Source organism: Oncorhynchus kisutch, linkage group LG26 (assembly GCF_002021735.2).
Source record: "Oncorhynchus kisutch isolate 150728-3 linkage group LG26, Okis_V2, whole genome shotgun sequence".
Taxonomy (NCBI): domain Eukaryota; kingdom Metazoa; phylum Chordata; class Actinopteri; order Salmoniformes; family Salmonidae; genus Oncorhynchus; species Oncorhynchus kisutch.
Genome location: NC_034199.2, coordinates 16,486,839 through 16,511,753, shown reverse-complemented (window position 1 = coordinate 16,511,753; position 24,915 = coordinate 16,486,839). Strand labels below are relative to the sequence as shown.

Genomic DNA, 24,915 nt, shown 5'->3' with positions numbered 1-24,915 from the left:
TTTCAGTTATACTGCAATCTTTTTTTCATGTTTTTTTTCTGTTAATAATGCACAAACAATTGAAGAGGGGGTTAGAAGTATTGTTTATTTATATCTATGGAAAGCTGAATAAATACTTTATTTTAATTTCACAAAGTAACTTGGAGAACCATCCAGTTCGTCAGATACATTCAAATCAATTAGTTTTGACATTGCACAAGTACGCAGCAACATTTAATTTTTGGTAATGCTTTATCTGTCTGGCTGGTTGTCATGTGGCTCTGAGAGGAAAGACCTATGTGTTTTTGCACCCCTTGTGTGAGATTTTACACATGAATGGGGCTAGATGTGAGAGGTGAGCTGGCCTGACCTCAGGTCACAAAGCAAGACAATTCCAAGCATTGCTTTTATGGTGTGGAACACTCCTGTGGCCCCACGGTGGGAGGAGTTTCAGCAACTGCCATTTTAGAAAAGAGTTGGTAGCATTGCTACTTCAAGGATTCCATTACTAGCTCTCACACTGAGATGGTATGGGATTCACACATGGATCTGCATAGAAATAAAACTCCCTACTGTTTAACACAAAAATAAACAGTTTACCATATTTTTGAAGCATCTATGCCAAATAAGTGTCTCTAGTTACTTAACTTATCTCCAAATTAAAAAAGTGCATAGGTTACATACATGGACTTATACTTGCAGGATGAGCTGTACCTTCAATGTAATTTTAACAACATAAAAATGTATGCATTGAGAATAAGGGCTTTGAACATAAAATGTATGCATACAATGCCGATTCCTTTACGTCCAATGTCACCTTGACTCACAAGTTGACAGTTATACTGTGTTAGTAACCAAGTGGGAAATGGAAATTTACCACATACGACTGGTAAAAAAAAACGGCCCTCCAACTGGTAATTTCTTATGGGAAACTCGTCTACCATCCTGAGCTCCCACTTCTCCCACATGCTGACGTCACCTACTAAAGAAATGAACTTGATAACGGCATTTCGGCAGTTAAATACAAAAACAAAACATCATTGATAAGAAGCACTGTAATTTGTTAACAAGCATGATAGCTGTACTTTTAGTTTAGGGTTTACACAGCTTGTTGGCCATTAGCCAATCAGTGTTTCTCAACTAGTTAAAACCACGTGAATGGATCCAACTGGTATTTACGACTTCACAACTGGTAAATTCCCACCTCCAATTTGGTTATGAACGCAGCATTACTCTATGGATAATTCCGAAACAGAGAGTCAGTGAAACAATACCATACAGGGGGAAGAATGAGGGGTTTCATGTACACTCTTTCTTTGGTTGTCCCCATGGGAGAACTCTCTGTGGAAAGGGTTCTACATCTAACCCAAAAGGGTTCTACCTGGAGCCTAAAATTATTCAAAGGGTTCTCTCATGGGGACAGCCGAAGAACCCTTTTAGGTTTTGGATAAAAAACTTTTTGTCAAAGTGTAGGTTTCACATGATTTCTTCACAAAACTAACACAGTGTCATAGTATTCCACCTAACAGTCTTATTCTCACTATATTATAACATCATTTGAAAACTCTGAACTATGATGATGACATACTGTAAATAAGAAGTTTGTTGCCACTTAGAAGCCAGAACAGAGAAGAGGCACTCTTCAGAAGGGAGTGACAAGTGGTAAACTACAGTAGGCCTACTGTATGGTGCTCTGGCATCACCTGCATGTAGGGGGAAGTCAAAGTGGTTCCCTTCACTACTCAGGACTAGTACTGAGTCTATTGCAGGACTCTCCAACCCTGTTCCCGGAGAGCTACCTCCTGTAGGTTTTGGCTTCCACCCCAGTTGTAACTAACCTGATTCAGCTTATCAACCAGCTAATTATTAGACGTGCGCTAGATTAGGGTTGGAGTGAAAACCTACAGGACGGTAGGTCTCCACAAACAGGGCTGGATAGCCCTGGTCTAGTATGTGCAACAACATGAAGCCAGCCATCTTTGTTTTTGTTGGAAACATCATCTATCATATCAATAATTTAGTACTTTCCACAACACTGGCATCTTTGTAATTTTCTGTAAGGATGAAGCACCATGTCATATAGCCTACAGCAGTGGTTCCCAACCAGGGGTACTAGGACCCCTGGGGGTACTTGGCCTATCCACAGGGGGTACTTGAGAAGGCTCAAGAGACCATAGACTTACTGGTCAAATGTACATGAAGGGGTACTTCAGGGGTACTGCGGGCACAGTAAAATTCAGTTGGTGGTACAGTAACCGAAAAAGTTTGGGAACCACAGGCCTACAATATGCATTTTCACCTATATTTATAATATTTAAGACATTGTAGCCTACTAAGCTATTCATATCATTGTTCTCTTCAAATCATCACATTTGCATCAGTGTTCATTTTGGCACTCTTTTTTAGATTGAGTCTAGTCTTAGTGATTTTTGACAAAAATATAATTAAGTCTTAGTCACATTTGTCATTTAAATAATGATTTAATCTAGTTATTGACAAAACGATGAAAACAGTGGGACATTTTAGTCAACTACATGCCCTTTCATGCTTGTCACATTTAAGTTATAAATCATAAATCCCTGACTTCCATGAGCACAAACATACATAGCCTTGTCCTACAAACTTCCATAGCATTATATTATCTTCCTAACAGCAGAAATATACCGTGTAAGAAAAATATTATATTATATAAGAATTATCTGGCCATGTAAAATCCTAATTCAGCCTACATAAATATTGCACATTAAGTACAAAACAGACACACACAAGCAGAGGGAGAGAGCGAGTGCGAGATTTTCACCCAATGGTAGGGTAAAGTAGTATGATTTGCACCTCAGCATGTCCAAACGTAGAACGGGAGGTATTAATGACTGTTTCGCCCAATGATGTAGTCGAGTAACCAAACATCCGAGTCCCAAGTCCCCTGTGCTTGAGTCCGAGTTCGAGTCACCAATGGTCGAGTCGACCCTATGGTTAAAGTTCAAGTCCCAGTGCTCGAGTCTGAGTCATTGGGTCCACATTAAGTTAAAATAAAGTTATTTAGACAGCCAGATATAGCGTAGTGGCAAGAGGGATTTAGTCAATAAATTGTTTGTGCCAAAAAATGTTTCCATATAGGCAACAGGTAATGTTAACAGGGCCACGATATACATTTCATGAATAAAGCCGACGTTATTCCTTCTCAAAATGTTAGAGACGCATGATTGTTCTATAGCATATTTCTATGCGAACATTCAAAAGCGTTGCCTCCTGGTGAACGCGACCCAGGTTGTTAGCTGTAGCTAGCTAATGAGCCAACATGACTGAACAAGGTAGCCTAAACAAATGGTTAACTGTCCAGTCCGCAAGATCCTAGTTTAAGAACGGCCTGCAATATACTTTATGAATGTAAAATGCGGCCCAATGCACGATAGAAAGAAAAGTATATAAGGCATATAGGCGTAATCACAGTGGGGGTAACAATTTATTAAGATGGAATTCCGAAATGACCGTAGTTAAATTGACTTTGCAAGAAAAGTAATGCTTGTTAATTATTAGCCAATTCCTCGTTATCTAAACAACATGTTCAATTGAGAATGCATTAATGATTTAGGTAAAATTTTACTTAAAATCCTTCAGTTATAACGCATTATGGTGATGTTATAAGGCATCGTAAGACGTGTCATGTAATATACCCTTTTATAATGTTATAATCTAATAATGATGCTGATTCCTGGATACATAATAGACGTTTTGAGTCAGCTGCAAATGTCCATTATAAGCATAACATATAAACCTCTTTATACGAGATTATAAATCATGTTGTTTATAACAAGTAATAAAGCATTTATAGGCCTACCTGCAGGCAATGTTAACAATGTGTAACCACGATTTACCTCCACTAGCCTATTCAGTTGTGTAACTTTTCAAAAAGTCATGTAAATCTCACCTACTTAGAATAACATGAACTAATTAATCGTCCATATCATAATGATTTCTGATTGCATAAGAAACCAATGTAAAATCTAAGACAGAAAATACTTCAGACTGATTAAGAGAGTAAACTTTGCTATATTATCTCCACTAGTCTGCAATCAAATAATTCATCATGAGACGCATAGGCTACTTGAACTAAAATGTTGCAGTTGATCCATTATTGATATATTTGTAGCCAATCGATGATCGATCAATATGACTTCGAACAAGAAAAGAGCTCATGGCCAACATTTCCATTGTAGTAAACTTGTGTTTTGGATTGGCCGAGGGTAAAGATCGGAAGTAGTTTATTTATGCTAATGAAGGAGTTGGGGTTGTAGATATTTACGTTCGACGGCGGGAACCGCCCTTCATTCACCACATGGTTAAAAGCAGGGGACGTTCGCGCCACTTTCACAATTTTACTACGATTCACAAAGTCCTGTCGAATCAAAATAGCAGCATACGGGGATGCGTTTATTTGTGTTTTTTTACTTCGCTACGACGCATTTGACAAGTTTATGGTTTAGTTTCGTAGGTATGCCTGGAGCATTGACAGTAAACGGTAAGTCTGCAGTAGTGAGTGAAGATGGTGGATTTCAGAGGCGAATGTCTTAGTACGCGCATGTTATTGACAAACCTGTTGTTAGCCTCTTCATGGGATGCGACTGTAGAAGTTAAACAATGCCTATTTATGCATTTTATTTACCAAATTGACGCAGGGAATTAATTCTCTATCGGCTGTTTTTGCATTTAAAACAATGTAACGTTAAGAGGCGCATGGCCCCTTCCTCCATAGTTCTGAGAATGAGGGAGATTTGAAAAGCGTGCACTGCTGCCTCTGCAATGCTTCTACTAGTGTGGCTAGTGTAAGTGAACATTACTTTAGGTAATTATGGATATGTCGCTAGAAATATATTTGTGTAATGGTATACATTTCATGACCAGGCAATAAATAAAGTTGCGTTATTTTGTCTGTGTTCAGTGGCGTGTGCGTTGAAGTGCCTCCAGAACAAAGCAGTAACACATGGGGCTGAAGGCCGCGCGCCTCTGCTAGCTTGGCAGGCTATGCCAGCGAGCATTTAGCTAGCTAAATTACTTTGCCTGTCATTCAGATCGCTCGTTAGCCACCCGCTGGTTGATAGCTGTATAAAATTATTGCTGGGCAGCCTTTGTTTCGCGTGTTAAGTGCCCATATCGTGCAGTCGGTGACATCAACAATGTTGAAAAATATGCGCAGAGTTGAAGGCCGGGAGGCAACTTTAGCTTGCTACAGTAATGGCTGGCGGTTTTGAGCTTCGTATCTGTTCTTGTTTTCATACGTTGGTGTAAATCTTTCCCACATTTTGTACCAGACTCTCAATCTATGATTTAGCACTAACATTAACATGCCGAAGTTGGTCTCAACGTGACACTTGTCGTGGCATGGGCTGCCAGCGAACGTTAGCTAGCTTCTCACATGCTTTGTATGCAGCGTCTTGATGTGTGGATTCATGTTAAGTTCGCGATATATCATTCGCGTGGGGCGCTTGGCCAACTAGCAAGGCATATTTCCATACCTCAACATGTGTAGTCTATGGATGTGTTAAGTTGCTTATGGGTTATATTGGTGGTTTATTACAACTAAAATGTATATTGGTATTGCGGACTCGGCGGCGCCATGTTAGCTAGTGCACAACGTGGGGGAGGGGTATTGCATTTAACGCATGTGCAGTTCCTACGACGTGGGCCACAAGTTGCGCATTTCATACAAGATTTACGTTTGCCATGACTTCCAAGAATCTCACTATTGGATTAATTAGCACCATATTGGTAGATTGCGTGCTTGATCTTTACGCCTGTCCAAATCGCCTTGTGTGATGCATTGACAATATCCGTGTGTTTTAATTAATTCCGTAAACACACTTGAAAGTAACATTGACCCAACTAATATCAGCATGGGTTACTTTTCAATTTGTATTGCCAGGCATGTCACAATGTATTCCTGTTCTCAAATCGTTTTGCGTGATGTAGGTTTAATTTCTCAACTAGTGATCAAGTTCTCAACCTTAAGTCCTATGTATTTTAGAAAATTCTGTGCATTAGTCTTTACATAAACATCAATTAATTGCCTTTTTTCTCCTTTTGCAGACACTCATTGCATTGTGATGCACCCCTAGAATCAGATCCCAGATCACAAGTAATTGACCCCGAAGCCTAGCATCTGTTGGTGTTGGAATGCTTCACTGAACTGGCAGTCACTGTAGTGTCAAAGTGCTTACAGTGCAGGTAGTCTTCTAATATCTACTGCAGTGAAGGCACTTTAAGCACTATACTGACACTGTCTTCATTGTACACTAATCTTCCGAACCTTCACTGGTGCTTATGCTAAGGTGCATCTAGTGCAGATAGTGAATTAGACTAGCACCTACTGCCCTAAGTGCTCCTTCTGGCATAAGGGTCTGGGACTCATCTGGTCTATGACGTGTATGATTTATTCTTGCAGATCTCTGCTAGTTTTGCATAGTTGCACTACAAGAAAAATTGAGTTGTGCAAATCTATGCAAAACTGTCGGTGGCCTGTGTGTCCATCTGTCCTGTTTGTCTACATTGACATCGGTTGAGCATCCTGGAAGGCTCTTGGACATCCAAGACCCTTTCTCCCACAGCAATGTTAATGTGTGCTGCAGATGGGTTTCAGCAGTATTAAAGTGCTTATAGTGCAGGTAGTTTTATGGATATCTACTGCAGTGTGAGCACTTGAAGTACTTCTAGATGCATGCATCACCACCGGGTACAGCAGATGCCACTTGGGGCTGGAGCCACTGGTCTCTGGTTAGTTTTGCTGGTTTGCTTTCAGCTTTTCAATGTACTGCTGTGCAAATCCATGCAAAACTGATCATAGCAGTGATTTTAAATCATTCATCAGAATAGCAATCCCTTTCTGTGCAGGTTGGGATAGGCAGCAATGCTTATTACTTGTATGGTATTGCACTTGTCCCGGCCTGTTGAGGACTTGGGGAATTGTCCTGCTGCTGAAGGTCTCCCGGGTGACATTACAGACACAATCAATCTCTCAATGTTTCCAATAGATTTGAAGTAGTGTCTTGATTTGCTGACTGCTTTAATAAATTATTTACTTTTGCTTACGGCCTCACTCTGTAAACAGTATCTAGATTTCATTGTAGTTGTCCATCCAACTGAAGATGGTATTGTTATTTCAAAGATGAATGTGAGTAACATTGTGTTGAAAGCAAACATTTTAATGATCTAGGACAAAATAAAATGTTTTCAAGATATTGGGATGACTGTTTGTGTGAAATGGTTTCTCTCAACTTTATAAGCCATATGTCATGGCTTTGTAGATATAGTTTGTAGCCACTTTGCACAATTATTATGCTCTTGAGTATGAAACCAAGCCCATTTGAAATTACTTGACCAATGCGGTGAGATGTTCTGTGGCAGGGATGTCAAACGAATCCCATGCAAGGCAGAGGAGGAAGTGCGGCCTGAAATCTGTCCACTAGAATAAGCCCACGGGGTGAGGAATTGAGGTCGGTGCGCATGTCTAATCTGGTAAACAAATGTATTTACTATTTTGCTACATGAGCCTTACTTGATTGAATAGAAGTTCTGTGATGGTTAGGTTATGAATGCACTGATTGCATTTTGGCGGAGGCCCCAATAATTACTAGATCGGCGTTGTGTGTGCAAGAGATGGGCATTGAGGCCTTCCACCATTTTAAAGTAGCCAAATAGGGTGGGGACTCCTGTGTTTGCAGGTATCAGCCAATGAAGAAAATTGACCACCTTTAAAATGGAGATGGCACGACCCATGCTGTCAGGTGCTGCAGTGGCGCAAAGATTTAGCCTGTTCATATTTGCACTCATTGGCTAGAATGTCCTCAAAGATGGAAGGCAGGACCAATCAATTTTCTGTTAGAGCGGTCTAAGGCAGTGTTTGTGCTTTTTCTTGTCTAAGTAGACAGGTGAGGGGAGTTCCTATCTAATCAGGTACAATGGAGTAGTGACAGCACCAACACTCAACCCTCCATTAAATGAACTTGACACCTGGGGTGTGTTCAGCAGGACATTGTTTTGGACCGTTCAGATGGAAATGTAATGTAGAACAAATATTCCTCCATGTAGATAGAAATGCCACGAAAAGCCATCTGCTACATTTGGCACATGAACTGAACTAGTCATGTCAAGTTGATTGGTTTAAGCCTTAAAGAGATCCTATTAACTACATGTAGGGTGAGACGTGTTCTGTTTACCAGCAGCATTCTCCTAGCCTGCAAGATCCATCTGACAACACAGATAAAATGTGTGTAGGCTATACTATTTCCTATCTAGAGTTTTCCTGGTTACTAAATTCTCAATTACCACTTGAATAGAGTAAGCCTGTCTTAAGATTTTGATGCAGGTACCATCGGTGTCATGTAAAATGTTCACGTGCGCCAGGGATTGTGTTGTCAGTTGAACTCTGATATTTACTGACTATTGCATAAACTGTATGTCAGGAGGTAAAATTGGCTCCGTGGATGTGACCAGAGAATAAAATAGAAAGCATACACGTTGCAGTTATGATTGTATCCAGCAGAGGGAAGCAAATGCATTAAGCTTTCCCTCGGTTTTTAGCGATTTCATGGCTCAATGGTAGGAATTGAGATCGCATTTTAGCACGTATTTATGGTTTTACGAGCGATCAACTGGCGATAATCTGGTGGCCATCTGTTATGTAAGAAAATATGAATAATTAGTGGGTGTTCTGCAACTATAGCCTGAGATTGTGTATTCAAGTGTCCAATCCACAAAAGGTATAATGGCAGTGTGAACATGTAAATAAATATCTACGGTGTATACATGAGTCCAAGATCTGAGCCATCCTAAAAAAAAATGTAACGCATAACAAATGCATCTGATTTTTTGCTGGTGTGTATGCAGTTCATTATCAGCCTACATCATTCAATATCAGCCTGCCAAAATGATGTTAGTTGTGGAAGGTCTGAACTGCCATATTTTCAACGCACACTCAAAACCAAACTTTGTATGCTATGTCTTCATGTGTATACAGTACATTGTGTGTGTGTTCTACTGCAAGGAGTCATTGTTGTCCAGGCCTAGCCCAGCCATATCATCACTTACCAAGTTGTGGGCAGTGTCTTGAGGGTATCTGTGGTTGTATGCCAGGGTGACATACCTGCCATAACCTGTGGGGTTGACCGTTTGTCACAAATCATGTCTACAACCAAGCACAATGAAGGTAAAGTGACACTTGACAGTTGAGTTTAGGCATTGTTTATTCCAAAATAGAAAGCTTTTAGGCAAACAGACAGAAGTAAACAGTAGATAAAAAGCGACATGTGAGAGAGCAGCTGAGACCCATCGGACCCCCGAGCCTGAAACTGGGGATCTCAGGCTCAGGTTTGAATGATACATCGGTGCAGGTTTTCATAACTTGTGCAATAATATGAAAAATAAGATGGAGCGTTTGGGAAAACATTCCTTAAAGCTGGCCCTTGGTCAGCCACAGCACTAGTCTTTCATTCCCCAGAGGACCAATGTGCCATCTGTAAGGTCTGAGGATCCCAACTGCACTCTTAACACATGCAAAATATCATTTTTTGTTTGTTTGTACTGCATCTGTCTGCCTAAGCACCATAATATCGATTTCAGTTCCATGTGATTGTGTTATAAGCATAGTGTACTGGATTGTGCACTTGAAAGTGACATCTATGCTACTATTATAAATGATTACAAAACATAACACTGCAGCAAAACTGGACTTGTTTGTAGAAAATTAGAGTACTGCAATAAATTAACTGATCAAGTACATATCAGTATATTTGAATTTCAAAGAACTGTGATTGACAATGTAACATTACTATGCCTTAGCCAAGTCAGTGTCCTGCATTTTAGCTTCCTTTTGACTAATTTCACTATAGGTATATAGCTTCATCTAGTTAAGCTTTCTGTGCTAGAGTTAGGTCTTTAAAAAAAAAAAAGGCCTACACAAGGCCTTTTTCAGATCTGGCGTTTAAAACCAATAGACATTTTGTTTCTCATTCGTCTTAAATATTTAGAAAACTTAATCGGACCCTGGTAAATAGGGCAACTAGCTTAAATAACGAGCCATTTTGTACAAACATTCCATACAAAACAAGAGAACACAAACCACAAAAACATATACTTATGTTCGTATATAAAAATAAGCATCTCCCTTTTTTTCTCACGGGCTCTGTTGGGCCTATATAGCTTGGCAGCTTGTAGTCTTAAAAAATGGAAAGGAGTTAGCATTTTCTACCTCTGGTTTGTTAGGCATTCCTATGGGAGGAAATAATGTGGTTTTGGGATAAATGCTGAAAATGAGGTCTGAGGTTAACACAGGCTCAGGAGGTCTTATACATTTTGTTCTATGAGATAATATCAGTCTGTTAACATTACCTTTATGAATTATTTAGTCTTCGTGCTTAAAATGTCAGTTGCTAACGAGTAGCCAACTGTCAGAGAAATGGAACTACAGTAATAGACCAATTCTTCGTCACACCTTCTGCTTTACCGGCTTGGATGGTAACGTTATGTTGCAGCCTGGACCAAAACAATATATATCTTCAGCGAGAATGTGCTTTTTTAGTTTCCCTGAACAATGTTGTCCAGAGACTACTTTGGCCCAGCTGATAAGGTAAACTAAAAGGCTGAACACCCCGCTCGCGTCGTAAAATACGTTTTGAAATCTGTTATTCAATTATTGCACCCACGCTACTCGCGCGCGCCAAAGAGCGTCTGCGTTGCCATCGGCTAAAATAGAAGTCATTCCAATTTGTGATGCAGATCGCGCTGCAAGTTCTGCCTCTCCCATCTCATTGGTTATACCCACGTGGGTGACCGACAGACGAACGAGGTCAGTGGCAGTAATGCACCTAATTTATGACAGTTGCCAATCGCAATATAAAGTCATGAGAAGAAAAAGACTGGAAGGAAGAGAGATGACTAGAAACAATTCGGTTGACCGTTTGTGTGGATTAATTGGCGGAGTAGAGGACCTTGTGCATTTCAGGTAAAATAACAACTTTGTTTATATCCCAGGACAAATTAGCTAGCAACAGCAAGCTAGCTAAATTTCCATAAATGTTTAATGCTTTTTGAACCTGTCCCCAAATTAATATAATTGGTTAAGAGTTTGTCTTGATATTTTAAGCTGCGCGTCGTGCTCGCGTTTGGTGTGGGGGGACAATACATTTATGCATGATGGTGCACGCGCACAGCCGGTTTAGGTTCCGTGTAAGCCTGTTATATTTTTACATCAAAGGCATTTGACCAAAGGTGTACATAAAAAAAAAACGTATGACATCCCACTTGTTTTGATTACATAAATGCCATAAAAAAACAACAGTGATGTTAGCTGATATCTCAAAGAACAAAATGTTTAAGATCTCTTAAGCCTGTTTACCACACCTTATTTTCTGCATTTAACAACAATTTCCCCCATAGGCGTTGGCCAACGAGCCATGGCGGAGTTAACCTCCCATTAGTGCCTACAAAACGATGCTATTGCTCTCTAGAGACCCATTTCCCCGGCGTGTCATGAAAAGTTGGGCACGAAATTACTCGTCAGATACCTTGTTTGCCATACAGTGGATACGATCACATCCAACTTAAAATGCAGCTTGTGCAAGTTAACAATTGGTTGTCTATAGCCATCAGTCTTGAGTGTTTTCATGGTCATCACAAACTCACTGTTTAAATGTGTTAAGGTCCCGACATCAGCGTTAGCTATCCCGCTACAGCGCTTTCTAATGTTAAACGAAGTTTCATGGTAAACAGAAAATGGCTCTATAGGGCCAGTCTGTAAGCCTGAGAGTCAGTCATGATCAGAGTGGGTAAAAGTCACAGGCATGCAAGGTGAAAAAAACAAACGATTACTTGAAACTTGGCAGCCAATAGCAGATTAAATGGAAAAATAAGAATCATTCAACATTTATTAACGGAGCGTACAAACGTAATTTTTTTCAACACTTCATGATTTGTTTTAGCTGCGTCCGTTCTTTTTGTCTTTTGGAGCGTAGAATTATATTATACAAAAAAAGTGCACTCTCCTACAGACTACGTAGTGAAAAACAGTTTCTGAAATGAAACTTCTCACACACAGCGCACTCCGTTCAATAAATGGACATCAGGAGTGCTCCCGTATATCTTGTGGTTGTGCTGTGTAAACTGAGTGTGTGTGCAATGCAATATCAGTCTATCTACAGTACATACATGATCTGAGCCGCCATTATTATTATTTTTTGCATAACATTGATCTGATTTTGTGCTAGTGTGTGTGTGCACACTTCATTAGCAGCCTACATCATTCAATATCAGTCTGCATACATCATGTATGTTTGTTGTGGAAGGCCTGAATTACCATATTTTCAACGCAGCATACAACGTTTGTTTTTGAGTGTGTGTGAGTCACAGGAAGTTGGTGGCACCTTAATTGGGGTGAATGGGCTTCTGGTAATGACTGGAGCGGAATCAGTGGAATTGTATCAATTAAATTAGCCTGGTTTGCAGGTGTTTGATACCAATCCATTTTCTCCATTCCAGCCATTATTGAGCAGTCCTCCCCTCAGCAGCCTCCTGTGGTGATTGTATACAGTACGCCTGTGTGTGTCCTACTGCAGGGAGTCACTGTTGTCCAGGCCCAGCCCAGTCATCTCATCATCGTCCCTGCTGTCTCCTGATTCGTCCTCGCTGTGCCCGCCGATTATCACTTGCTGCACGGCCAGCGTGGCGCCGTCTGAAGTCAGGCTCTGGAGACGCTCCACACTCATTGTCACCATGGTGCCTGGGGAACAGGCAACCAGGAGAGGACACATCAGCGACATTACATTTAGTCTCTTATTGAGAAAGAAGTTGCTTTACCAGGAGAGCCTTGACTTTGCCTTGTGACTGAATTCGCCTTGTGTCTATCATTCCCAATACAGTAAGCTCTCTTGTGCCTAGTTGCTTTAAAAACAAGTATAGCCAACAGCTCTAGCAACTCGCAATACACAGCAGTGCTGATCCAATGAGCAGTGTAGCAAGCCAGTAGCCATATGTACCGTCTGCCATCTGGACCTGTTGTTGGGTCATCCCCGTGGCGATGGAGTCAGGCCAGAAACGCTGTAGCGGCCGGTTCGGAAGCGGTTTCTTGGTTTTGGCCGTCTCCGAAGAGCTGGCGTCAAGCATGGGCTGCAGGATCCGCCTCCGTGCATTGATGAACCTGGAACGGAAGGAGAGATTGGACCCATCATGAAGGGGAACGAGTATTGACCAATCACTTAAGGGAATTGAAGAGTTGGAAACATTACTTGAGGTTCCCTCTAAGAGAAGTCGTTCTGTCATTTCATGCACTTAGGTGGTTATTCATGGTAGTATGGCATGGGTTCATGTAACTCACCAGTTGTTGACCTGGAGGAGGCTCAGGTTAGTTTGGGTAGCGATCTGCTTCTTCTCATCCTCTGTGGGGTATGGGTGCTATGGAAACAAAACAATTAAATATAACAGTAATTACGTAGGGCAAGATTAAAACACTGCAAGCCAACCAAATCCCAGAATCATTCCAGGTTGTCACCCATAGAGTTGGCCTGTGTTCTACTCACCCCGATGTGCTGGAAGAGCCAGGAGCGCATGACGTTGGTCGCTTGTTTGGGAAGGACGCCACGCTTGTTCTTGGACGAGCTGTCGTTGTGGCCGAAGAAGCTCAGGTCCTGGTTGAGCTGCAGCTGAAGCTGCAAGAGAGGCGGTTACATTAGCACACTCTTCAGCAGGCAGTAAATGTCAACCTTTTATGTATTAGTCCAGACAGATGTCTTACCTGTGTGTTCTGAATGTGTATAGTCTGGGGAGAGAGCGTCTGTGACATCAACTGACCCTGTGAGTTGACTACTGTGACAGGCTGGTACACTGCGCCACCTGGAGGACACGCACATGTAAGGGCTGCAAACAGACCACTTTAAACTGCAGGTACAGAGAAAGACTGAAACCAGCTGGTACACTAACAGTCCTATTGAGCTGATGGCGGTGAGCAGTGGTGGTTGGTGTCTGAGGGTACCCGTGGTTGTTGTATGCCAGGGTGACATACCTGCCATAACCTGTATGGGGTTGACTGTTACGTTGCCTTGCCGCAGGGCTGACGCTGCCACCACAATCCCCTGGGGACTGAGGGTTCCTTTGAAAGAGCTGGAGGTCTGCACAACACACACAGAGAACACACACACACACAGGTGAGTTAAACACTATTCCGCCATGGGGCGGTAGGGTAGCCTAGTGGTTAGAGCGTTGGACTAGTAACCAAAAGGTTGCAATTTCAAATCCCCCCAGCAGACAAGGTACAAATCTGTCGTTCTGCCCCTGAACAGGCAGTTAACCCACTGTTCCGTCATTGAAAATAAGAATTTGTTCTTAACTGACTAAATAAAGGTAAACTGAGCCTTCATTTTTTTACCTTATCAGGTGTATATGCTACATAGGGTGTGTCTGTGGTGGGTGTATAGCACGAGTGTACGGTGGTATGTACAGTGGGGCAAAAAAGTATTTAATCAGCCACCAATTGTGCAAGTAATCTCCCTCGATCTGGGGCTCCACGTAAGATCTCACCCCGTGGGGTCAAAATGATCACAAGAACGGTGAACAAAAAACCCAGAACCACACGGGGGGGACCTAGTGAATGACCTGCAGAGAGCTGGGACCAAAGTAACAAAGCCTACCATCAGTAACACACTACGCCGTCAGGGACTCAAATCCTCCAGTGCCAGACGTGTCCAGACCCGTCTGAAGTTTGCTAGAGAGCATTTGGATGATCAAGAAGAAGATTGGGAGAATGTCATATGGTCAGACGAAATCAAAATATAACTTTTTGGTAAAAACTTAACTCGTCGTGTTTGGAGGACAACGAATGCTGAGTTGCATCCAAAGAACACCATACCTACTCTGAAGCATGGGGGTGGAAACATCATGCTTTGGGGCTGTTTTTCTGCAAAGGGACCAGGACGACTGATCCGTGTAAAGGAAAGAATGAATGGGGCCATGTATCGTGAGATTTTGAGTGAAAACCTCCTTCCATCAGCAAGGGCATTGAAGATGAAACGTGGCTGGGTCTTTCAGCATGACAATGATCCTAAACACACCGCCCGGGCAACGAAGGAGTGGCTTCGTAAGAAGCATTTCAAGGTCCTGGAGTGGCCTAGCCAGTCTCCAGATCTCAACCCCATAGAAAATCTTTGGAGGGAGTTGAAAATCCGTGTTGCCCAGCAACAGCCCCAAAACATCACTGCTCTAGAGGAGATCTGCATGGAGGAATGGGCCAAAATACCTGCAACAGTGTGTGAAAACCTTGTAAAGACTTACAGAAAACGTTTGACCTCTGTCATTGCCAACCAAGGGTATATAACAAAGTATTGAGAAACTTTTGTTATTGACCAAATACTTATTTTCCACCATAATTTGCAAATAAATTCATAAAAAATCCTACAATGTGCTTTTCTGGATTTTTTCCCCCCTCATTTTGTCTGTCATAGTTGAAGTGTACCTATGATGAAAATTACAGGCCTCATCTTTTTAAGTGGGAGAACTTGCACAATTGGTGTCTGACTAAATACTTTTTTGCCCCACTGTGTGTGTGTGTGTGTGTGTGTGTACCTGGGTCTTGGTGGGAGAGTAGCCCTGTCCAGGTGAGTAGGGGCTGCCAAGCTCTCCACTCAGCATGGTCTCGCTGTTCATCTTGGTCTTGAGGCAGGCGATGTAGCGGCTGCAGAAGTCTTTACAAAGGTCACTCACCTTCTCCAGCTCGAGCAGGTGGATCCGCAGCACCTGGATGGCCTTCACCATCTGGAGTCAAAGGTGAGGGAGGAGGAGTTAGCAGAAGCAAGGACGTTTGCACTAGAAATGGCATGTATGTTGTCTGTAGTGTTACGTAGTACATTCATTATTCCACTAATAGCTACTTTGGTATAAGGCCTTTGTCATGCTGTGTGTGTGTAATGTGTACCCAACTTGCTTTATTAACCCTTTGACATGAAACAGTAGCTCACTTTGATGCGCTCAATACGGAAGTGGTCCGATGAAGCGGATGCTAAGATACAGGACTGTTTCGTTAGCACAGACTGGAATATGTTCCAGGATCCATCTGATATCATTGAAGATTTTCCACATCGGTCCCCGGCTTCATTAATATGTGCAACGACGACGTTGACCCCAGTGACCAACCAGAAGCCATATCCCAACCATATTCCATATCCCAACTAGAAGCCATGGATTACAGGCAACATCCGCACTGAGCTAAAGGCTATAGCTGCCGCTTTCAAGGAGTGGGACACTTGTAAAATGGGATTGCGTTTATAAATGGTATCATCCCTCCCACAAACTCCACTGGCTCCCAGTTCAATATATGATCATCTTCAAATTGCTTAGGCTCACCTACAGAGCACTAAATGGACTGGTGACCACATACCTTACTGACCTCCTGCACCCCTACACTCCCACCTGTTCACTGCGCTCCTCTGACACTGGCCTCCTCACCATCCCTCGCTAGTCTAGTTCACTTACATGGGTAGTCTGTCATGTTTAGTGTTCTCCATGTGCAGTCTCATGTTTACTGTACTTTTATACACAATGCATTGGGAAAGTGTTCAGACCTTGACTTTTTCCAAATTTTGTTACATTATTCACGTCAATCTACACAATATACCCCCCAATGACGAAGCAAAAAGAGGTTTAGACATTTTAGGATTTTTTTTATTTTATTTTTTATAATGAAATATGACATTTACATAAGTATTCAGACCCTTTACTAAGTACTTTGTTGACGCACCTTTGGCAGCGATTACAGCCTCAAGTCTTCTTGGGTATGACGCTACAAGCGTGGCACACCTGTATTTGGGGTTCCTCTCAAGCGCTGTCAGGTTGGATAGAGGGCGTCGCTGCACAGCTATTTTCAGGTCTCTACAGAGATGTTCCATCAGGTTCAAGTCCAGGCTCTGGCTGGGTCACTCAAGGACATGCAGAGACTTGTCCCGAAACGCCACCTCTACGTTGTCTTGGCTGTGTGCTTAGGTTGATTGTCATGTTGGAAGGTGAACCTTTGCCCAAGTCTGAGGTCCTGAGTGCTCTGGAGCAGGTTTTCATCGATCTCTGTATTTTGCTCTGTTCATCTTTCCTTTGATCTTGACTGGTCTCTCAGTCCCTGCTGCTGAAAAACATCCCCCCCCAGCATGATGCTGCCACCACTGTAGGAATGGTGCCAGGTTTCCTCCAGATGTGACACTTGCCATTTAGGCCAAAGAATTCAATCTTGGTTTCATCAGACCAATCTTGTTTCTCATGGTCAGAGTCCTTTTGGTGCCTCTTGGCAAACTCCCAGCGGCCTGCCATGTGATTTTTACTGAGAAGTGGCTTCTGTCTGGCCACTCTACCATAAAGGCCTGATTGGTGAAGTGCTGCAGAGATGGTTGTCCTTCTGGAAGGTTCTACCATCTCCACCGATGAATACTAGAGCTCTGTCAGAGTGACCATCTGGTTCTTGGTCACCTCTCTGACCAAGGCCCTTCTCCTCCGATTGCTCAGTTTGGCCAGACGGCCAGTTCTAGGAAGGGTCTTGGTGGTTCCAAACTTCCTCCATTTAAGAATGATGGAGGCCACTGTGTTCTTGGGGACCTTCAATGCTACAGAAATGTTTTGGTACCCTTCCCCAGACCTGTGCTATTGACACAATCCTGTCTCGGAGCGCTACAGACAATTCCTTCGAACTCATGGCTCGGTTTTAGCTCTGACTTGCACTGTCAACTGTGGGACCTTTTATATAGACAGGTGTGTGCCTTTCCAAATCATGTCCAATCAATTGAATTTACCACAGGTGGACTCCAAGTTGTATAAACATCTCAAAGATGATAAATGGAAACTGGATGTCGCTGAGCTCAATTTTGAGTCTCCTAGCAACAGGTCTGAATAGTTACCTAAATAAGGTATCTGTATTTTTAATACATTTGCAAAAAAAGTAAACTGTTTGCTTTGTCATTATGGGGTATTGTGATTGACAATGATTTTTGTTTAATACATTTTAGAATAAGGCGGTAACATTACAAAATGTGGAAAAAGTCATGGTCTGAATACTTTCCGAATACACTACTTTAATTAATGGGATTTTATTGCTTTTTATCCTACTGATTTTCTTGTGTATGTAAAGGGACTTTGGGTGTTGTGAAAAGTGTTTAAAATAAAATCTATTATTATTATTACAAGAAATCCCACTAAGACCTCTGACGAGCCATCAAACAATCAAAACGTCAATACAGGACTAAGATCGAATGCTACTACCCCGCTCTGACATTCGTCGGATGCTGCAGAACTTGCTTACAAAGAGAAACCCAACCGCGAGCTGCCCAGTGATGCAAGCCTACCAGACAAGCTAAATTCCTTCTATGCTCGCTTCGGGGCAAGCAACACTGAACCATGCAGAAAGCACTAGCTGTTCCGGACAAGTGTGATCTCATTCTCTGTAGCCAATGTGAGTAAGACCTTTTTTTAAACGGGTCAACATTCACAAGGCTGGTCGGGCCCAGACAGATTACTAGGATGCATACTCAGAGCGTGGCTGACCCAGTCTGTAATACCTACATGTTTCAAGCAGACCACCTTAGTCCCCTGTGCCCAAGAACGCCAACGGTAACCTGCCTAAATGACAACCACACCGTAGCACTCACATTTTGTAGCCATGAAATGCTTTGAAAGGTTGGTCATGGCTCACATCAACAGTCATCCAAGACACCCTGGACCCACTCCAATTTGCATACCACTCCAACAGATCCACAGATAACGCAATCTCTATTACACTCAACACTGCCCTCTCCCACTGGGACAAGAGGAACACATATGTGAGAATGCTGTTAATTGACCACAGCTCAGCATTCAACACCATAGTGCCCGCCAAGCTCATCACTAAGCTCTGTACCCTGGGACTGAACACCTCCCTCTGCAACTGGATGCTGAACTTTCTGACAGCATAGGCAAGAACACATCTGCCACACTGAGCCTCAGGGGTGTGTGTGTGCTTAATAGTGCTGAGCGATTTTAACCAATTTTTAAAAAATTCAATCGAAAAGTTAAAACTGACCAATGTCGGTTCAATTATTTGAATTTCGTTTTGTTCAGTTATTTTCTTTCTCCGGGAGCTCAATGCGCACATTGCACAGTTTCTCTAAAGAATAAATCCGATCAAGCCTGAACTGTGCCATGTAGTAGGAAGTTGTAGTTTCCAACAGGCCAATATTCTACATAATTACCAAGTTTTCTGTGCTAAACTAACTGTATTGACCATAATCCAATGCCGCCTACTTGTCCAGTCTAGTAATTTTACTCCTTCTACGTTAGGTTAATGTGCTGTCACTACCATCATGGGACATTTGATTTAGTCTGTGTTTCAGCATTCAACCCACATAATGCATAGTACATTTAATGTAAAAACAAATTTGAAACACAAAAACCATGATTCTCTCTTAATAATTGAACAGAAATCGAACAGACCTCAAACACTAATCGCTCAGCACTAGTGCTTAGTTCACTCCTGTACTCACTGTTCACCCAGGACAACAACCTATCCCTCAACAGCAAAACAAAAGTAGATCATTGTAGACTACAGGAAATGGAGGGCCAAGCCCGCCCACATCCACTTCGGCAGGGCTATAGTGGAGTGGGTCAAGAGCTTCAAGTTCTTCTGTGTCCACATCACTAAGGAATTATCACGGTACAAACAAAGACTGAGAACTCGGGAGACTGAAAAGATTTGGCATGGGCCCTCAGATCCTCAAAAATTCTACAGCTGCACCATTGAGAGCATACTGACTGGCTGCATCACCGCTTGGTATGGAACTGCTTGGCATCCGACTGCAAGGCGTTAGAGGGTAGTGCGAACGGCCCAGTACATCACTGGGCCAATCTCCCTGCCATCCAAAACCTCTATACCAGGCGGTGTCAGAGGAAGGCCCTAAAAATTGTTAGACTCCAGCCACCCAAGTCATAGTGTTCTCTCCGCTGCCGTAGGGCAAGCGGTACCAATGTACAAAGTTTGGAACCAACAAGACCCTGAACAGCTTCTGCCCCAAGACATAAGACTGATAGTTTGTTTAATGTTTAACCATCTCCCATCTCTCTACCTTGTTGGGAAGGGCCTGAAAGTAAGCATTTTACTGTTTGTCTACAGCTGCCGTTTACGAAGCATGTGACAAATAAAATGTGATTTGACATTCGATGTGTCAATTGCAGATATTTTGAATAGTGTCACTAGAGGTCATAGTGATGCAAAATCATTCAGACTATTGACAGCAGACGAGGAAGCTGACCAGATTGTCGAGGTCAGGATCCTCGCTGAAGAATGCTTTGCCCTCTTTCTCCTGGCTGCAGACAAAGTTCTCGATATCCACGTCAAAGCTGGCTGACGTGATGCAGTCTGAGCCCTGTGTCGACTGCTCACATTTCTCAAAGAGCAGGGCCAGGAGAGGAAACAAGGGATGCCTGCCACAGACACACACACAAAGAAAAACATTACCAAATTGCTACTATCTACAGTTGTCACATGTTGCCATTTCTACCCCATACTTTTATTTAGGTAGGGCACATAAGCCCGATCATCGTAGACTGCCATCGTCACTAACATTATCCTAATTAAAAGTAGTTGAGGGGGTCGCTTGACTAAAGTTTTGGCAGGGGGCCAACAGTTAGGAGGTGTACCGGTATATGGAGGCCTTATCTACATCAAAGGGTGTCTGGGGTTCAGTGGGGGCAGGGCTGGAGGCTGCAGCCAACCTCTCCTCACTGAACTTCTGATCATGATCAGCATCACTCTCCTTCTGCGCCACACCCTGCATGAGGAAAGGAGAGATGACAGCAGAGTAAGGAGCAATAGTGGTGGACAGGTAAAGCTCAGAACCCTTCCTCAACAATAAGGCATGAGAAGATTGGAAAGGCCAACAAGACCAATAGGTTTAGGTACTGAAAATTATCATAATAAAATGCCATTTACCAGACGCTTTTATCCAAAGCGACTTAGTCATGCGTGCATACATTTTACATATGGGTGTCCCAGGAATCAAACCAACTATCATGGCCTTGTAAGCACCATGCTCGACCAACTGAGCTACAGAGGACCACTGAGTACTTCAGTACAAAATGGAAAGGATATAGCCTATCTTAACAATTCTAAAATTGGTGGATGATGCAGAAGTGTCCTGGCCATGGCAGTATCTCTTTGGTCAGTGCCAGAATAGAAAGATGGGTGGTGGCATATCATATTTAACTGTTATTGATAGCCATGCCAAGCTTTAACTTGTGCTGCTTTATTCAGATTGTCAGTCACATTCATTGATTGGAAGCCAACTTGCTCTACCTCTTCTGCTTTTACACCATGACTTTGAAAGCAAATGCACTAAAAATACTTTTTTCCTAGAGCTGAAAAATTCATACCCCTTGACTTTTTCCACATCTTGTTGATACAGCCTGAATTTAAAATGGATTGAATGTAGATGTGTCACTGATCTACATTCAATACCCCATAATGTAAAACTAGAATTATGTTTTTAGACATTTTTACAAATTACTAAAAAGTGAAAAGCTGAAATGTCTTGAGTCAATAATTATTCATCCCTTTTATGGCAAGTCTAAATAACTTCAGGTGTAAAAATGTGCTTAACAAGTCAGATAATAAGTGGCGTGGATTCACTGTGTGCAATAATAGTGATTTTTGAATGACTACCTCAACAATGTACTGTGTGCACATACAATTATCTGTAAGGTCCCTCAGTCGAACAGTGAATTTCAGGGGTTCAACCATAAAAACCAGGGAGGTTTTCCCAATGCCTTGCAAATGTTTTATTTCATTTTTTAAAATGTAACCTTTATTTAACTAGGCAAGTCAGTTAATAAGAATAAATTCTTATTTACAATTACGGCCTACCCCGGCCAAACCCTAACGACGCTGGGCCAATTGTGCACCGCCCTATGGGACTCCCAATCACGGCCGGTTGCGATACAGCCTGGAATCGAACCAGGGTCTGTAGTGACGCCTCTAGCACTGACATGCAGTGCCTTAGACCGCTGCGCCACTCGGGAAGGGCACCTATTGGTAGATGGATAAAAAAGCAGACATTGAATATCCCTTTGAGCATGGTGAAGTTATTAATTACATTTTGGATGGTGTATCAATACACTCAATCACTACAAAGATACAGGCATCCTTCTTAACTCAGGTTACGGAGAGGAAGGGCACCACTCAGGGATTTCACCATGAGACCAATGGTGATCTTAAACCAATTACAGAGTTAAATGGCTGTGATTGGAGAGAACTGAGGATGGATCAAAAAATGTGTACAAAGAAAATTAAAGAAATGTTTTGGCAAAGAAATTAACTTTTTGTCCGGAATACAAAGCATTATGTTTGGGGCAAATCCATCAATGATGGTCTGCTTTCCAACAGACACTGGGAGACAAATCCACCTTTCAACAGGAAAATAACCTAAAACGCAAGGCCAAATATAACCTGGAGTTGCTTACCAAGACGACATTGAATGTTCCCGAGTGGTCTATTTACAGTTTTGACTTAAATGGCTGTCTAGCAATGATCAACTTCCAACTTGACAGAGCTTGAAGAATTTAAAAAAAGAATTAAATGGGCAAATATTGTACAATCCTGGTTTGTAAAAGCTCTTACGAGATTTACCGAGAAACACTCACAGCTGTAATCTCTGCCGAAGGTGATTCTAACATGTATTGACAGGGGGTTGAATACTAATCAAAATGTTTTATTTTCCATTAATTACAAAATAATTAATTTTTCTTCCACTTTGACCTTGTATTTGGTGTAGATCATTGACAAAAAGGACAAAAAACATTTTAAATCCCACTTTGTAACACAATGTGGATAGTCAAGGGGTGTGAATACTTTCTGAAGGCACTGTAATATCCATCTCCTTGCCCATACATTTTGCAATACTAGTCATTCTAAATCCATTAATGATACTTTGCCATTAACTGACCGATTAAAAATGTAAATTATCATCTCAAGAACTTCAAATCTTCCCTTGACCCACCCTTGTGGTTTTAGGCAGGTTTAAGTAGGCCTCAAATCGGAGCCTCAGACTAAATTTGTCCTTCTGACCCACCTGCTGCTCTCTCTTTGTGTACTTGTCCATGGAAACTGATTGGGCCGCCATCATATTCACTGCAGACGCCACAAACACTGAAGCATTATAAGGATGTGGAGAGTTGGCGGACCTAGAAAGAGACATAAACCCACACATTTTTGAGAAGTAAAGACTATTACTGTATCAATGATGATGAATTCTGATTATTCTAATGCAGGGCAAATATGAAAAATTGACTTATAATTACAATGGTAGTACTGATATTTTATTGTGAATAGAGTAGGGTTGTGGTGGGAGAAAGTTGTTGCGCTTCAGTGAAAATCTATTTGTAAATTGTTTTTCCTTCTGACAGAACAAATGCTATTAACATTTGATCGTTGTGATAGTCTAAATACCATAACATTCCACTTTTATACTTGGCTAAATGTCCATATTTCTATGAATGGAGCATTGCAAAGCTTGATTGCTCTGACAGAGGTGGTCTTCTACTTTACTTCAATACCATAAAAACTATATAATCCAGCTGCCTATTTGACTGTACCGTCTGTGTTCAAAGAGAATGGGACAACATGCATCCATCTCATGTCTCCATCCAGATGAAAGGCCTTTGATGATTAGGGGAACAATGTATCAAGTTTATTCACTTCCATTCGAATGTTTTGTTCACGTTTAACTTGTGTTCAGCAACATACCATACAATGTAGCGAATTGACAAGAAAGCCAAACATATCCGTCTATCATAATTAATGTTTACACACCCACCATGTTGAACTGACTTGCTTTTCTCATTACCGTGCTGGCGGCAACAAAGCTAGTTTGTAGGTGGTTAGTTAGCAAGCAAGGATCGGATTAGCTGTAAACCATGTGTAGGAAGACGGTCGAATGAGAATTCAGTCGAGAAAATTCCATTTTTGAGAACGTTAGCTACATAGAAAATGTTTACCTCTTCATATCCAGATTGTACGGTCGCTGGATGAAATAACACGCTGTAGCTATAGTAGGTCATTTACGAAAACAGCGAACGTAGCTAGGTCAGTAACGTTAGCTAATACATTTCAGTTTATTTGACAATCTTTTCGAAAACAACCTCAAACTTATGTCAACTATAATATGCATCACCCCCTCTACGGCCGAGACACCCACTGAAGCATCCTTGTTTTAAACGTAGGTTGACCACATTTACTCAAACGTAGCTAGCAGAAGTGCCATATTTATCAGCGGCGTTTGCTACGGATTCGCTAGCTAGCCGCGCGGGATAATAAACTGTTAGCTTAATGAAGTGCATATACACGCCTAGTTCATCCAATGTGTATGTACATTGTATTCCAGTATTATTACTGTTAATGTGTAAATATGTCTCTTTAATTTTAGATGGTTCTAAAATCCTGCCCACAACAGTCAAGCAAGCAAGGAACAGATGCCCTTCCCCATGCGCACTACTGATGGGGATAACGCTGGGGCCTCTCATCTAGCTCTCGCCCTTTATTTTCCAGAATCCTTCTCCGCCCAAAACGCGGACATATTTTTTCCTCTTGTAGATTTGCATCTTCCTTGGCCCCGGCCATCTATTCACTGCCAAATAAACTCTACTGGCCTGGCTGTGTCCCTAGCTTTAGCCCTAGGCATTTTTTCTTTGCGTCCCAGATTGTTTGATTGATAGGGAACAGAAAAACACGATTTTGAGTGACAGCTTACCTGAGTGCCAATCTTCGTCACACTGACAAGCGGCTGCAGCAATGGGGACTCGCAGTTGTCGCGCTGCGTCATCGCGTCTGGTCACGCAGGGTCATTTACTCATTAATATTTATAAAGTGGGAGTCGTCGTCTGGTGTGCCTTTTTCCTCGC

The 24,915-nt window shown here is 42.0% G+C and overlaps 1 protein-coding gene and 1 long non-coding RNA gene across 6 annotated transcripts; one reads left to right on the top strand and one right to left on the bottom strand.

Annotated features, from left to right (window-relative positions):
* Window positions 1–4,371: 4,371 nt before the first annotated feature.
* On the top strand, window positions 4,372–7,217 carry LOC116357730 (uncharacterized). Its single transcript, XR_004205671.1, has 2 exons — window positions 4,372–4,498; window positions 6,064–7,217. It is a non-coding gene; the product is annotated as an uncharacterized LOC116357730 (long non-coding RNA).
* A 1,980-nt stretch (window positions 7,218–9,197) lies between these two features.
* LOC109870893 (homeobox protein PKNOX1) lies at window positions 9,198–24,871 on the bottom strand. Of its 5 annotated transcripts, none has more exons than XM_020461583.2 (12): window positions 24,013–24,128; window positions 23,611–23,674; window positions 23,088–23,199; window positions 20,662–20,792; window positions 20,274–20,445; window positions 15,580–15,768; window positions 14,024–14,129; window positions 13,757–13,854; window positions 13,542–13,670; window positions 13,340–13,416; window positions 13,002–13,162; window positions 11,341–12,745 (listed from the first exon to the last, which is right to left on the bottom strand). In XM_020461583.2, the coding sequence occupies exons 2-12, from the start codon at window positions 23,646–23,648 to the stop codon at window positions 12,573–12,575; spliced, it is 1,386 nt and encodes a 461-aa protein (XP_020317172.1). In that variant the 5' UTR covers window positions 23,649–23,674; window positions 24,013–24,128; the 3' UTR covers window positions 11,341–12,572. The 5 variants fall into 5 exon arrangements, with proteins under 5 accessions (XP_020317176.1, XP_020317172.1, XP_031661540.1 ...); XM_031805680.1 differs by lacking the exon at window positions 24,013–24,128 and adding an exon at window positions 23,832–23,948; XM_020461587.2 differs by lacking the exons at window positions 23,611–23,674; window positions 24,013–24,128 and adding an exon at window positions 24,765–24,871 and having other exon boundaries at window positions 9,198–12,745.
* Window positions 24,872–24,915: the final 44 nt, after the last annotated feature.